This window comes from Dama dama, chromosome 20 (assembly GCF_033118175.1).
Source record: "Dama dama isolate Ldn47 chromosome 20, ASM3311817v1, whole genome shotgun sequence".
NCBI classification, from domain to species: Eukaryota; Metazoa; Chordata; class Mammalia; order Artiodactyla; family Cervidae; genus Dama; species Dama dama.
The window spans coordinates 71,326,082-71,341,045 of record NC_083700.1 but is presented as its reverse complement, the minus strand read 5'-3'; the positions used below and the strand labels follow the sequence as shown (position 1 = coordinate 71,341,045).

General features: G+C 35.4%; 1 protein-coding gene across 1 annotated transcript in view; it reads right to left on the bottom strand.

Moving 5' to 3' along the window:
- Nucleotides 1–14,964, bottom strand: part of NEGR1 (neuronal growth regulator 1) — a 961,959-nt gene that overhangs the window by 397,069 nt on the left and 549,926 nt on the right. Inside the window, exon 3 of the mRNA XM_061121612.1 lies at nucleotides 753–878. Coding sequence (XP_060977595.1) covers nucleotides 753–878 — 126 coding nt within the window. The remainder of the gene's footprint in view (nucleotides 1–752; nucleotides 879–14,964) is intronic.

Below are 14,964 nucleotides of genomic sequence, written 5' to 3'. Positions count from 1 at the left end.
CGAAAAGTACCACTCTTACTTCCATGGTACATTTAAAGCTATATTATTCAAATATTTAGATTTTATACAAACAGATGACTTGCTTAGAGTTGTTCTGTGAAAATAGACTTGTTTTGATGATGTTTATCCCCAGCTTCCTAAAACTGACAATCTCTTTAGGAGGATGTGCCTTGTATCAAGAGCACAAGACACTAATAAACATGTTATATCCCTTATCTCATCTAGCTATGTGATCTTTTACAAGTTCCTTAACTCTTAGGTTTTTAGATTCCTCGTCAGTCAAAATTTATTGTTAACTGCCAAATCCTTGATTCTGAACTACAGTTTGAAATTAGACTCAGCAACCTCATAATTTCATTCTCCCCTGATTACCTCAGCAGTTCACACTGGCCTATTAACATGTGAATGCCGACTGAATAAAAGCCTTACACATTTAAATGAAGATATCTCTCTTGTGACATTTTCCATTTGAGCCTTTTGTCTATTGATGTGTGATTATCCAGTATACTACCCTGAAAGTAACCTTGCCTAGGCATCGAGAGACCTAGGTTCTACCCTGGACTGTGACAGAAAATGTTCATTTAACTTTTGTGAACTGCAGACATTTGGGTATAAAAAATAAGTATAAAAATATGCATCCTGTCTACTTCGTGAAAAAGATATGAAAAATTAGTGGTCGCTTAAGTTTTGAACAAGTGAGTTTGCAGAATGATATGAACAGCAGGAACAACACTGATACACTTCTGTTTTACCTGATGGAGAGATGTGCCGCCAAGAAATGGAAGGCTCTGGTTTCCCAGTGGCCAGACAAGTAAGGGTGACATTGGTTCCTTCATTGATGGTCATATCGCTTGAGATGTCATAAATCTTCGGAGGAACTGAAATGGCAAAACATGCAGTGGTCAGAAAAAAATATGTATATATATATATTAGTCTGTTGAACTACATATGATTAGCTCCATGTTAGGCAAACAAACTGCAGTGGTGAAATGAACTTATGGCTCAGGATCATCACCTAAACAATAGATTCTCTAGATCTTCAAGATTATCCCAGAGGTTTTTTTTTTTTTTTTTTTTTCGCTTTTTGATTGGTTTTAAATTTCTCTAGTATTTAACTATGAAATATATTAGGATAAATTAAATATTTAATAATGAAAGTTTATATGTTGTTTAAATGTTATTGTGAATACTTTGTACTAAGTAAACTAGAATATAGTCATCTGTCTGTTCCATCTACATACTTCACTATAATGATGGTTTTCCAGTTGAAACGATTAAAGAAAAATGAAAATCTAGAAGAAATTTAAAATAGCAGGACAGCTATGCCTATATGCTAATTTATGAACTAAGTGAGGTAAAACATAGAATTAGGATATACGTTTTCAAGTTCACAAAGGCAATTGGGTCCTCAATTTTCTTATCTGCCAAAGAGCAGGACTGGACTTTCTGATCATTTATGTTCTAAGGAACACAAATTCTAAGGACTGTGAAAGAATGTCCAATATGTATTTTCTCTTCAGCAATGAATGGAAATTGGTTGAAACAAGTCTCTTTATGTTGAGATTTCTTGGAACATTTGTTATGACCTGTTGCTCTGTAGGTCTATGAGAGTGAAAAGGGAAATACTGTGATGCGTTTTATTTTCCCTGAGGTATCAAGCTATAGAAACTTTTATATCAGAGAAGGTGACACAAGTAGTGACCCAGGATAAACTTTGGGAGTGTTGGATAGAAAAATACCTAAATTAACTTCCGGAATGTCGGTATTCTCTCAAACAGCAAATGATCGCATTTAATCCTTAAACAGTATGGATATGTCCTCTGCAGACTAGCTGTCTTATCTCAGCCCGAGTTCTTCATCTGAAAGCTGGAGGTTATATTAGTACAAACCCCATGTAGCTGCTGTGAGAATTAATAAGTTAACATATGTTAAAGGGTTTAGAAAAGTTCCTGGAATTGTTGTTAGATATTATTATTATAAGCTTTAAAATACATATTTGGTGTTTGAACTTAATTTCACTATTGCTCTTTCCCATGCCTTAAAATTTGTCTCCATACTTTACCACTTTGATGGTATACATGAGTGCCCTGTACCAGTTTTGGTTTCTACATAAAAATTATAGTATGTTGAAGCTTCAGGTCAAAGCTAAATAAATGGCAATTCAATATATTGATCACTATTATAAAAACATACTTTTGTAGTGGATTTTTTCTCATTGTTCCATTCTTAGGGTTTCTTTTGGCAAGAGATGTGTTTTTGTAGCTATTTTGAAAACCAGTATCAATAATCTGTCATAGGGATAAATTAAATTGCTCATACTTTGAATATCATCTTTGATTTTTTAATGGAACCCAAACTCTGCTACAAGAAAATCTGGGAGGATTTGATTACAAACACAATGTATTTGACTATATGTAACTGGTGATATGATTGAGGAAAAGGTTTATTCTTAAGTGATATACTGTTGTAACTGTTTCTAAATTACATACTTTAATTGGCATTTAAAACATATTATGATTAAATTCTTCAGTGAGCTTGTCTCAAGCAAATAAGCAAAAACTAAAAACGATTCCAAACAGAAGACTCTTTTTAGCTTAACTGAAACAGAACAGAAATAAAGATATTAAAATACCTTAGGAAGAAAGTAGAGAAAAATGTGTAAGATTTACTGGTGAACTGAAGATTTAATAAAATTATAGCATTAAACAAAAAATATCCTTTGGATAGATGGATGTAGGTATCGATTTAATATAGTAAACTATGATATACATGGGTATCTACACATACATCTGTGTGTATGTATGTATGTATATATATGTATATGTAAATACATATATACCAATGTCTACTATTAAACAAAGAAGAAGTTATGTGATACTTTCCTTCTTTATGTAGCACAGTGGTATCAGTTTAGTCTGACTAGTTTATTTATTTCAAACATAAAACTAATTCAACTTTGGACAGAGGTATAAATATTTAAGAGAAGTTATGGAGTGCCATAAGACATGCATTCTAGCCTCTAAATTAAATGATTTTCTCAAGTTTTATCTGATCTTAAAACAGTTTATTTTCATTTTTTACACATGTACTTAAAGTGGTAAACATAAGTAGTGGTAAACTAATATTAAGCACAATATTTGACTTCACAGAAAAACAGCCAAATCCCTTAGCAATAAACTTAGATTTAACATTTAACTATAGGAAATTCTGTGGTTGGTGAATACTATTGAATTCCAGGTGTGACATGTCAGTCCAGTGATTGCAACCACCTCCTGGGGCCTCATAAGTCAGGATATGCTATGGTAAAGAAACATCTGGAAAGAGGATGCTAGTAAGAGAAAATCCCTCTGGCAAGGCTCTTCTCCCCCAAATGCATCACCTGTTGGCAACAGATGTGTGTAGAGAGAGCCAATGAAAATCCTCACATGCACTGTAGCTTGTGGAGGCAAAAGCAGGTGTTCCTTTGCTGAACATTCAGTCGTTGCATATTCAGTTCAAGACTTCAAACTTTTACTGAGAATTAGGGAGGGAATTATTCTAGACTCACAGGAAATGTAAAAATTTCCTAACATAATCCTTCACCTCAAGAAACTTAAAATTTAAATAGGGAGGCAGATAGATAAGTAATTAAGAGAAGACAAATATTTACCATGTTTTTCTTTCTCATTTTACATGAGGAACACATGTCTAAACAGGTATGCCTTCAGGGTTCAAAATCATCAGAGATTAATTTTGTGTTCATTTCTTTTAAAGCAAACCATGAAGGATAGTTTATACACAAAGTTATTCATTGTGGTGTTATTTATAATAAAAAAGAACTATTAATAACCTCAACATAAGACAAAGAAATAGAGATATTGGTTAGCTCTGCCTCCAAAATAAGATGTGTTACTGAGGAAGGGTTTGGGATGAATCTAGGGACCATTGGAATAAGATATAAAGGAAGAGAAAGGTGATGTTTCTACTCTGGGTGGCAGGAACAGAGAAGAATGGTAATGTTTCAGACGTCGTAAGACCATCTGGGTTCGGATAACAGTTTGTGTATAAATGACACATGTGCACATCTAGGAAGAACTCCACTGAACTTTCTAAATGACAAAGCATTATGTCTTGTATGTCCAATAGCATAGAAAAAAGTATAATGAGTTAAAATGACTATTCTAGACATCTACTTCTCTTCTATATATCTCAAAATCCTTCAACATTTTTATTTATAAATGTAACTTAAAAATCAATTGTTTAAAAAAAGCATGTTCAATCAGTTTAATAATTTTTAGTCACTAAATAACAACATTTTAATGAGTATTTCAGGTTGCTATAGAATTATTAATAGTTAAATACTTATGACCTGAACCAGAGCAATAAAGGAGTAAGCTTTCCATTTAAATATACACTTGTTTAACTTTCAGGAAACTATGATTATAACCTTAAAATTGCTATACATTTAAAGGAATCACTATTATACCTTTGAATTAATAACCTACTCTGCCTTTAATTAGTCATTCACAAGATTCAATTTCAACTACTGTTTACTGCCCTGTTCTCAACTTCTATTCAGTTGATGCCATGGTGGGAGAGGATGATCTATATATATTTAGATGCATTTATAGATTTAAATCCATTAAGTGCTAGTCACTCAGTTGTGTCTGACTCTTTGCAACTCCATGGACTGTAGCCACCAGGCTCCTCTGTCCATGGAATTTTCCAGGCAAGAATAAGGAGTGGTTAGCCATTCTCTTCTCCAGGGGATCTTCCTGACCCAGAGATAGAACCTGGGTATCCTGCACTGAGGGGGATTCTTTACCATCTGAGCCACCAGGGAAGCCCTATTTGATTCATTACAATGATTCAAATCTCTTACTCGTCTCACTTTCATCAAAAATTACGCTACACGACTTGCCCCAACTCCCTTCTCCATTTGAAACCATCTATCAGTGTCCTTAGACAGGGTATAGAGTATCATCAGTAAGGAAAATCTTAGAATACATACCTAAACCAAATGCTAATGATTTCCGCACAACCAAGCCACTTGGGATTATTCCCTACTATTTGAACTATGAGAGGCAATTGAGTTTTTGAGTGTCCTCTTGGTTGCTTTTTAAAACTGTTTTAAACTTGTACATAATTTCTAAACTGTATTAAAAAAAAAATAAGATTTTTGTTTGTTTAATGAGCAGCCTTCACAGATTTAACTTAGATTTCTTCCAGCAGCTCATCTTGTAGTCTGGAACATGGTCATTAAAATTTTGAGAAGTCAAAATAAGGGTGACAAATCTGTACATCACAGGAATCATATGAGCACACTGTTTTATTTTATATGAAAAGTCTGTGCAGGGACTGTGGCCAGGACCCTGGTGTGAGGAAGTCAGAATGCAGGAGCCTAGCAGTGTCCATGTGCTCCAGCCTGCTTCCTAACAGGATGGAAGCTGGTGGGAAATATTTTTTTAAAGTCCACACAGATGATTTTCAGAAATAATAAACAGAGTTCCCATCTATAGTAAGTTGCATGAGATGTGAGGTTGTGTCACACATAACAGTGAAAGTCCCTAGAGAATGTATTTGATGGTGATCTTGCGTACATATGTGCTAAGTCCTTCAGTCACATCTGACTCTTTGTGACCCCGTGGACCGTGTGCCACGAGGCTTCTGTGTCCATGTGATTCTCCAGGCAAGAACGCTGGAGTGGGTCGCCATGCCCTCCTCCAGCGGATCTTCCTGATCAGGGATAGAACCCATATCTCTTATGTCTCCTGCATTGGCACGCGGGTTCTTTCCCACTAGCACCACCTGGGAAGCCTGATGGATATCGTAACTTTAAATAAATGCAAGACAAGTGTTATTTGGATCTAGACAGTTGCACTAGCTCACTAGAATCAATTAAATGCTTCATCAAGTTTTTAAGTTGTAAGAGTCCATGAAAGACCACAGTACATACAAATCCATTAGGAGAGCTTCTTTAGGCTACCAGGGCCAAATGGTGAATGAAGTGTATGTGTTTAATCTGCCCCACAAACACTGAAAGATTGTGGAAAAACATTAGTTGAGTACTTATCATAGCAACAGTCTGGGCACAAAAATCACATGCTTCCAAAATCAGGGTGTACAAAGCAAAGCAGTGATTTATAAGCAGGTGGACTAAGTGTCTTCCCATTCAATCGCTAAAGCTATAGGCTCATTACTAAAACCCAATACATCTAATCAAATTACGCACACAATCACTAGACCTATTTTCCAAATGGTCAAAGTATTCATCTTAAAGGAAGATAGATTCTGGGTATGTGCTTGTTGAAATAAACAATTTGCACTCAAAAAATACTGCTCCTTCTCACTCCCCTCCTCTTATAGTTTCTTCTTTATTCTTTGCAGTTTATTATTGGTATTTATTTCTTTATTTATTACTTGTCTTCTCTTCACAGAACATAAGTAAAGACCTTGGGACCTTGTTTACTTTATTCAACAGCCTATTACAAACATCTAGAAAAGAGCCTGACACATACGGGATACTCAACAATATTTGTTTTGTTGTTTTTATACGCTGAGCTAATATTTCTTTGGCTTCATAATGATGCTTTCCCATATAATTTCATACCATTGCAAGTATGATATAATATATATTCTGAGAATATAGTGAAAATGTAATTATAGTGCCAAGGGTCCTATGTGACTTTTTTCAAGGATTCTCTGAGATTGGGGATTCAATACTTCTTTTAACTTATATAAAAGCATGGTAGTTCCCTACTGTATTGCCTACTAGAGGTTTTGCCATGCAAGCCAAGAAAAATAATTGAACAATAATCATCAATTTATTTTCAACAGAATGAACTGCCACATCTTAAGCAGGAGTATGTATTTTGTTTAGTGCATTTTTTTTTTCCACTTGAGGAGCTATGTAAATTTAAGGTCAAAAGTATTTGACTTGAAGCTGTGTACATATTATTTCTGTTTTTTTACCCTCTCCATAGGCTTGGAGTCTGAGTTAGTTCGAATAAACTATATCTCTAAAGATTTTCCAAACTGCTTGAGTCAACAAGCTAGACATAACTATAAATCTTTGGAGAATTGGCTTTTTTTGTACTCCCATATCTGGTAATGGCTGGCAATATCAAAAGAACAGTCTTTCTTTCCCTAGGCTGGCACTTCCCTTTTCAGTCTTGGCCAGCCCCCAGAAAGTGAAAGCAGATCTTCGTTACATAACAAACCTCCTGTAAAAGGTGCTGTTCTCAAACTGAGAGAAGAAATTGTTTCATGATTTTTTTTCCCCCTAAATTGGCTTGCTGGTGGGTGCTTGATGGCTTCCTGGCCTGCATCTAACTAGCAATATTGTTTTCTCCAGCTCATAGACTACAAACTGACTTTTTATAGTTTGTGACATTTCCGAGATTTCTATGGTTTCTCCTCTCATCCCATCACTGATAGGAGGACAATAATAGCTAAGTGTGACTCGTAAATGCAAACTTGCCAGATTTGTGATTTACCAACTGATGGAATATGCCAGAACTTCTTTGGGGGGCAAAGAACATGTTTGAAAAATAAAAATAAAATGAGTCTTTCAGACTGCAGTTCAAACTGAACCATGTTACTTAACTTAGTGTTTCTCCTTTTTTATCAAACCTATGTATAAAATTTTCTCAATCTACCGTGTCCTTCAGGGGATGAGCTACATAAAATTTTAGAACAGGCAAGTGACCTATTTTAATCCACTCATACATTCATTCAACAAGTATTCATCGAGAACCACTTTGACTTAGGGAGATTAATCTTAGGGAGTCCATGTCTAAAGAGTTAGAAAGATCTAACACTATTAATTATAATATGGAGTAATAAACCCTATAAAGTAGATTCTATACAGCAAGGTGTTTGGGAAACAAGAGTAGTAAATCAAACTCTGCCTGTGGAGTCAGAATTGGAGGGGATACTGATCTTAAGAAAGGCTTTACAAAACAGATGACATTTGAGTGAAAACAGATAACATTTGATGGTTAAAAACAGTGGTGTCCTATGTTTCAGGATGATCTGGTAAGATTTTTAGAATCCTGGAGAGGGGAGGGCACAACTCACATGATCCTAGGCTGATGGTTTGGAGTGAGCTTCAAACTTTACAGATTTTGGCAACTGATTTACAAGATACCAACAACTTATCTCGATAAGAAGAGATGATGCTTTAACAGCTTGCACTCAGATGGAAGGGTGCTGTGAGTAACTTTTCCCCCACTGTGTTATTGGTTCATGTCACAGGGATCAAGATAATCAACAATAAAAAGAAGAAAGTGATCATCTGAAAATGATAAACCCTACAGGATATGGAATTATGGAAAACATCAAAGTGGAAATGTCTTCCTTCTCTCTTTCCTTTCACTCCATCTTTGCTTGACTACCTAATATATGGGTTATAAGTAACTAATCTCTAAATTTTAAGACAGATTTTCTTCTTGAGGAAAGCCATCGGTGTTTGCTAGGTAGATTTTCAGTGGCAAATCTCTCTCTCTATTTGTATATATATTTAATATGTATATATATGTATAATATGCATAGATAATATATATCAACAATATATTATAATAATTATCAAATAATTATTAAATATAATCATAATTATTATAATTATTATAATAATATATTTATAGATTATATATACATACATGTATGTAAACACACATATATGCATATATGTTATATTAAGACAGCTTAGCCTACGTGATAATTAAATGTGATAAAAGAATAAAGAAAGGTCACTGGTTTAGAAAGGATAGGTTTTGTTAGCTTAATATTTAAAGATTTCAGATTTTTCAGTTGAAGGCAAGTAACTCACCTGCTGAATAAACATTTTTAAAGTAGAAAGATAACATTGCTATACAAGATTTTTAATATTTTAGACATAAAGATTTTATTTTTGCTTCATTTTGGCTAGAGGATCAAGAGCTGGCCTCTACACAAGAGTGTTTATACACCAGAGTTCAAATCCCTGCTGTACCTCAGGCTAGCTTCAGCTTCACTTACTGGGATGGTTCAAAGATATAAAATATTACTTAAAATCAGGACCATAATAGCAGCTGCTCCCTCAGGCAGCAGCAGCAGGAAGGCTGAGCACATTTACTGCAGTGCTGTATATCACAGGGAATCTACAATGTCTTTGTAACTCACTCTTCTCCCCAGTAGAAAATAGTTACAAAATACCTAGGAAGAATATCACAACTGAAAAGCCTTACAGCACACAAATGGAGGTATCCATTCCTGAGGAAGATTTCTTAAGAAACCAACTGTATATCATTAAAATCTTCAGTGATGATGACATTTTATTAAGAATTAATAATGAGTTTTTTTTCCTGGAAACAATTTGGCAGTATACTTTAAGAACTTCAAAGAATCCAACCCAGTGAGCCAATGGTTTCTGTTCCAGGAATTTCTCTTAAGGAAAGCAGGTACCTCCCTCCTGTATAGTCGTTATTCACATAAACCTGGTGGCCAGCTTCCTTGCTCTGTTTAAAAATGTGCCAGCAAATGCCCTCTGGAATGGCCCGGGTGAACTTTTCTCGCCTCGTCTTTGGCAGTGAAATATTCTCTACATAAACCAGAGGAAACAGCCCAGCTGTGTCATGCTAGAACCCAGCTGTCTTCTTTGCAAATATTTCCCATAGTGAAAAGCTTGCTTTAGCATTTTTTGAAACACCAGAGAGTCCAATGTCTATCCTTGGACTCATAGAGTTATATTGAAACACCTGGCTCTGGATTTCATGAGGTAAATCCATTCCAGTTCAATATGAGTTCTTTTTGTGAGGCTCAGGTTTCCATAATTGTGTTTTAGTAGATTTTTATATCTAAAGCCTGTTATGCTCTTTCCTGCATTTGCAGAAAAGATGTGTCTTGTCGGTACAATCAGAAAAAAAAAAAAAAAAAACGGCTTCTCTGAAGTGCTTTGGTTTCTCTGTTGTTTGTACATAATACGTATTTTCCTAATTATAAAGCTGCATGCTCTGTCACTTCAGTTTGTCTGACTCTAGCGACCCCATGGACTGTAGCCCACCAGTCTCCCCTGTCCATGGGATTCTCCAGGCAAGAATCCCGGAGTGGGTTGCCATTTCCTTCTCCAAACCATGCCTCTTCTGTTTCTTGTATTGGCAGGTGGGTTCTTTACCACTAGCACCACATTAGAGGTAGTCCACACTTATTTAAAAGAATGTGGAAAAAAATAAGAATGAGGAAGAAAAACCCCATATCATCTATTAGATTGAAACATCTAAAATTTTGCCTTTTGGTAGGTTAAAAAAAAGTGCACGTGTACACTGGAAAGCACCAGTCTAAAGAAGGCAGATACCACTCAAAATTTTCTTTTAGAAATGGAAGTGCAGGTTTGTCGACTTTTAGATATGAGCTATTTTATTATTATTTTGTACCACACATTCATCAAAATAAGTGTGGACTTATCTTAGCACAAACTCAAATGGCACCATTCTGGGATTTAGGAAAATTTGCAACTTACTGAAGACACTTGGTCATCATGTACTGGAAAATTATAATGTAGAAATCTACATGGTCTATGACAATAAACAGTGCCTGCAGGTTTATGTGTATACAAAATCCTCACCAGCCACTGCAAGCCTTTTATAGTCTTAATGCAGTCATAGAGTCACAATTTGCTATCAATGCCTTGCATTCTGGCAAACCTCTAGACTGTTCATTTGACTTGAAAAACTCATTTTCACATTACATTGCTTGATTTCTCATAAAAGCTGTGCATTATCGCACTAATGTGTGGTTGCTCACCTGTCATGGAATAACTATGATGACATCCCCAGAATGACTAGAGTTTCACCTTAGGAAATATTCTGAGAACAGATCTTATTCAGAAATTTAAATAATAAAATCATGATTCACTTTGATACTTTGCTCCTCCCCAAATTATATACTTTTAAGTCATCATGTTTCTTCATCTGCTTTTCTCAAAGAGAATGTTTTATTTGTGCTTATAATGTAGCAACCAAATGTTGTGTAATTATATGCCAAGATATCTCAGTGCAGTCCTATGGTTATATGCACAGATTCTCTCTAAAATTGGGTTAAAAGGTAATTTGCTATGTTGCTGGCCCCTAGATCATTAGTCACAGTGGCCTAAGTGCATTCTCTTATAATTCAATATCAAAGAAATTGCTTTTGTAGCATTAACTATATTATATTCAAAATTGTATAAATTATTGAAATACTCTGCCTATTGCCAAGATATAAGACAGTTCACATGGAAAAAGTTCCATTTTAAATTATTCATTGGAAAAAAGTCAGTCTCTTGCCAGAAACTGTTTTATACTGGGGCTAGCTTTTGGGACTTACATTTAAATATGAATCACAAGAACTCTGGAAATTTCAGATACTCATAATTCTTCTGGCTTTGAAAATGTAGTTGTCTCTTTAACTCAATCATTTCCATCAAGTAGAGTAAATGTTGTATAATGTCTTGTATCTAGTTGCTATTCTAATGAACATTTTCACCAGTCGTAGGGAAAGTCTTCATATATAATTCCTTATAAATCATGATAAAACAATACAAAAAATCCATATAAATAGTGAAATTTGTTGGCCTACATCACTATTTTTGAGTAGAATATATAAACTGTATAATCAATGAGCTATATATGAATACATACATGCATGTGTATTTGTCATATAGTTGATAAATGTTAGATTGGATTGTGTGTATTTTGTAACATAATTATGTAACTTCGCTAATGATAGAAGGTGGTAGTAAAGGGGCAAATCTAATTGTAAGACACACAATTACAAAATACATATAAACATACATATACACATATTCAGTTTATGTATATTTTTCCTACAGATTTCTGGAGAACTCATATGAAGAGAGGAACTATTTCATATATTCTCTGAGTATCCTAAAGGATCATACTTAATACACAGTAACTGTTCAGAAGATATTGAATGTTTTTACCAGTTCTAAATGCCATGGCTCACCAGGTTGCCCAGTGGTAAAGAATCTATCTGCCAAGGCAGGAGACCTGGGTTCGATTCCTGGGTTGGGAAGATCCCCTGGAGAAGGAAATAGCAACCTACGACAGGACCCTCACCTGGGAAATCCCATGGACAGAGGAGCCTGGTGGACTACATATAGTTCATGGGGTTGCAAAGAGTTGGACATGACTCATCTTCAAAGCACAGCACACAGCAAACATTCTTCATTGTAGAGTAGTTTTCTGGGTAGATTGAATAGCATAGTAGACAAAGGGAATTCTATGAATGTATTGAGTGTATATAGAATTCTAGAGTCATTTGACAGCTGTTAATGACAGTTTAAGCAATAGAATGGAGAAGCATGGACAAGAAGCCTTCACTTCCAGGAAGAATACTACCAGTGTTGGTGGGCAGATTCAATTATGAAGGAAGAATGTTAGAGGAAGGCATGAGGATCTGTGTCTGGGTCTTTCCTTTCCTCAATTTTCAACATCTTGGATGTTTATTGATAAAACCATATCAGGGGTTATCACTTAGTCATAGTCACTACAATTTAAGAGTGACACATTGATACGCTATTTTCAATTAGAGGTTGGTCAGAATGGTAAAGTGCCCAGACCCTATAAAAAGTGAAAACTGTTAGTCACTCAGACCAGGGATCAAACCCAGGTCTCTTGCATTTCAAGCAGATTCCTTAACATCTGAGACACCAGGGCAACCCTATAATATTATATTATTATAATCATATTAAGTATAATGTATAAATATAATATAATAATTATAAACATAATGCACATAATATTTATGAATTCAATATACATAAATATACATTATATAAATACAATAATATTAATATAATTATACCAATATTAGGTTGGTGCAAAAGTAATTGCAGTTTTGCACTGTTGAATTTTGCTGTTTTATATTGAAACACATTCTTAAATAAATGTTATGTTACACATCATTTTAATGCCCATTTCTTGCTCTATGTATTTTTTCTAATAACTTATTACTTGCTGCTTGTTTTAAATTTATTTTAGATTACAGAATTGATGTTAGAGAAAAAGGAAATTTGAGTGATTTTCTTATTCAAATTCAAAATTGGTCCTAAAGAAGTGGAGACAACTTGAAACATCAACAACACGTTTGGATCAGGAACTGCCAACAAAGGTACAGTGCAGTGGTGGTTCAAGAAGTTTTGCAAAGTAGACGAGAGCCTTGAATATGAGGAGCACAGTGGTTGCCCATCGAAAGTTGACAACAACCAACTGAGAGTAATCATTAAAGCTGATCCTCTTACAGTTACATGAGCAGTTGCCAATGAACTCAACATCAATCATTCTATGGTCATTTGGCATTTGAAGCAAACTGGAAAGGTGAAAGATCTCAATAAGTGACTGTGTCATGAGCTGATCCAAAAAGGAAAAAACAACAACAACAACAAAAAAAGAACGTTGTTTTGATGTGTCTTCTCTTTTTCTACATGACAACAATGAACCATTTATCAATCATGCTATGAAAAGTGGACAGCTGACAACTGGTGATGACCAGCTTAGTGGTTGGATTGAGAAGAAGCACCAAAGCACTTCCCAAAGCCAGACTTGTAATAAGAAAGGGGTCCTGGTCACTATTTGGTGGTCTGCTGCTGGCCTAATCCACTATATCTTTCTGAATCCCAGAGAAATCATTATATCTGAGAAGTATACGCAGCAAAATGAATGCCCAAATGCATGCCACATAACCAATGCTTCAAAAGTTGAACTAATTAGGCTACAAAGTTTTACCTCAAGTGCCATATTCACCTGACCTCTCACCAAATGACTACCACTTCTTAAAGCATCTCAACAACATTTTGCAAGGAAAATGCTTCCACAACGGGCAGGATGCAGATAATGCTTTCCAAGTATTCACTGAATCCTGAAGCATGGATTTTTATGCTACAGAAATAAACAAACTTATTTCTTGTTGGCAAAAATGTGTTGATTGTAATGGTTACTATTTTGTTTAATAAATATGTGTTTGAGCCCAGTTAAAATGATTTAAAATTCATGGTCCAAAACAGCGATTATGTTTGCACCAACCATCAGCTCAGCTCAGTTCAGTCGCTCAGTTGTGTCTGACTCTTTGCAACCCCATGGACTGCAGCACGCCAAGCTTCCCTGTCCATCACCAACTCCTGGAGTTTATTCAGATTCATGTCCATTGAGTCAGTGACACCATCCAAGCATCTCATCCTCTGTCATCCCCTTCTCATCCAGCCTTCAATCTTTCCCAGCATCAAGGTCTTTTCCAATGAGTCAGTTCTTTGCATCAGGTGACCAAAGGATCAGAATTTCAGCTTCAGCATCAGCCCTTCCAGTGAACATTAAGGTCTGATCTCCTTTAGGATGGACTGGTTGGATCTCCTTGCAGTCCAAGGGACTCTCAAGAGTCTTCCCCAACACCACAGTCCAAAAGCATCAATTCTTCAGCACTCAGCTTTCTTTATAGTAAAACTCTCACATCCATAAATGACTACTTGTTAAACCACAGCTTTGACTAGATAGACTTTTGTTTGCAAAGTAATGTCTCTGCTTTTTAATATACTGTCTAGGTTGGTCATAACTTTTCTTCCAAGGAGCAAGTATCTTTTAATTTCATGGCTGTAATCACTATCTGCAGTGATTTTAGAGCCTCCCCCCCCCAAAAAAAAATAAAGTCTCTCACTGTTTTCACTGTTTCCCCATCTATTTGCCATGAAGTGATGGGACCAAATGGCATGATCTCTCTTGATTTTTCAATGATCCAACAGTTGTTGGCAATGTGATCTCTGGTTCAAAATGCACCAACCTTAATACCTTATAAAGACACAGCTGTAGGAGCTAGGGATGTTTACATAAAGGTAAGGAATGGAAAGAAGGAAAAAATTTTGACTGGATTTGTGGATTTATTCTAGGTTGTTCTTGTGGACAGAAGAGTGGTAACTTTCAGGTCATTACAGTGAAGTAGCCTAACCAAGAATGACCT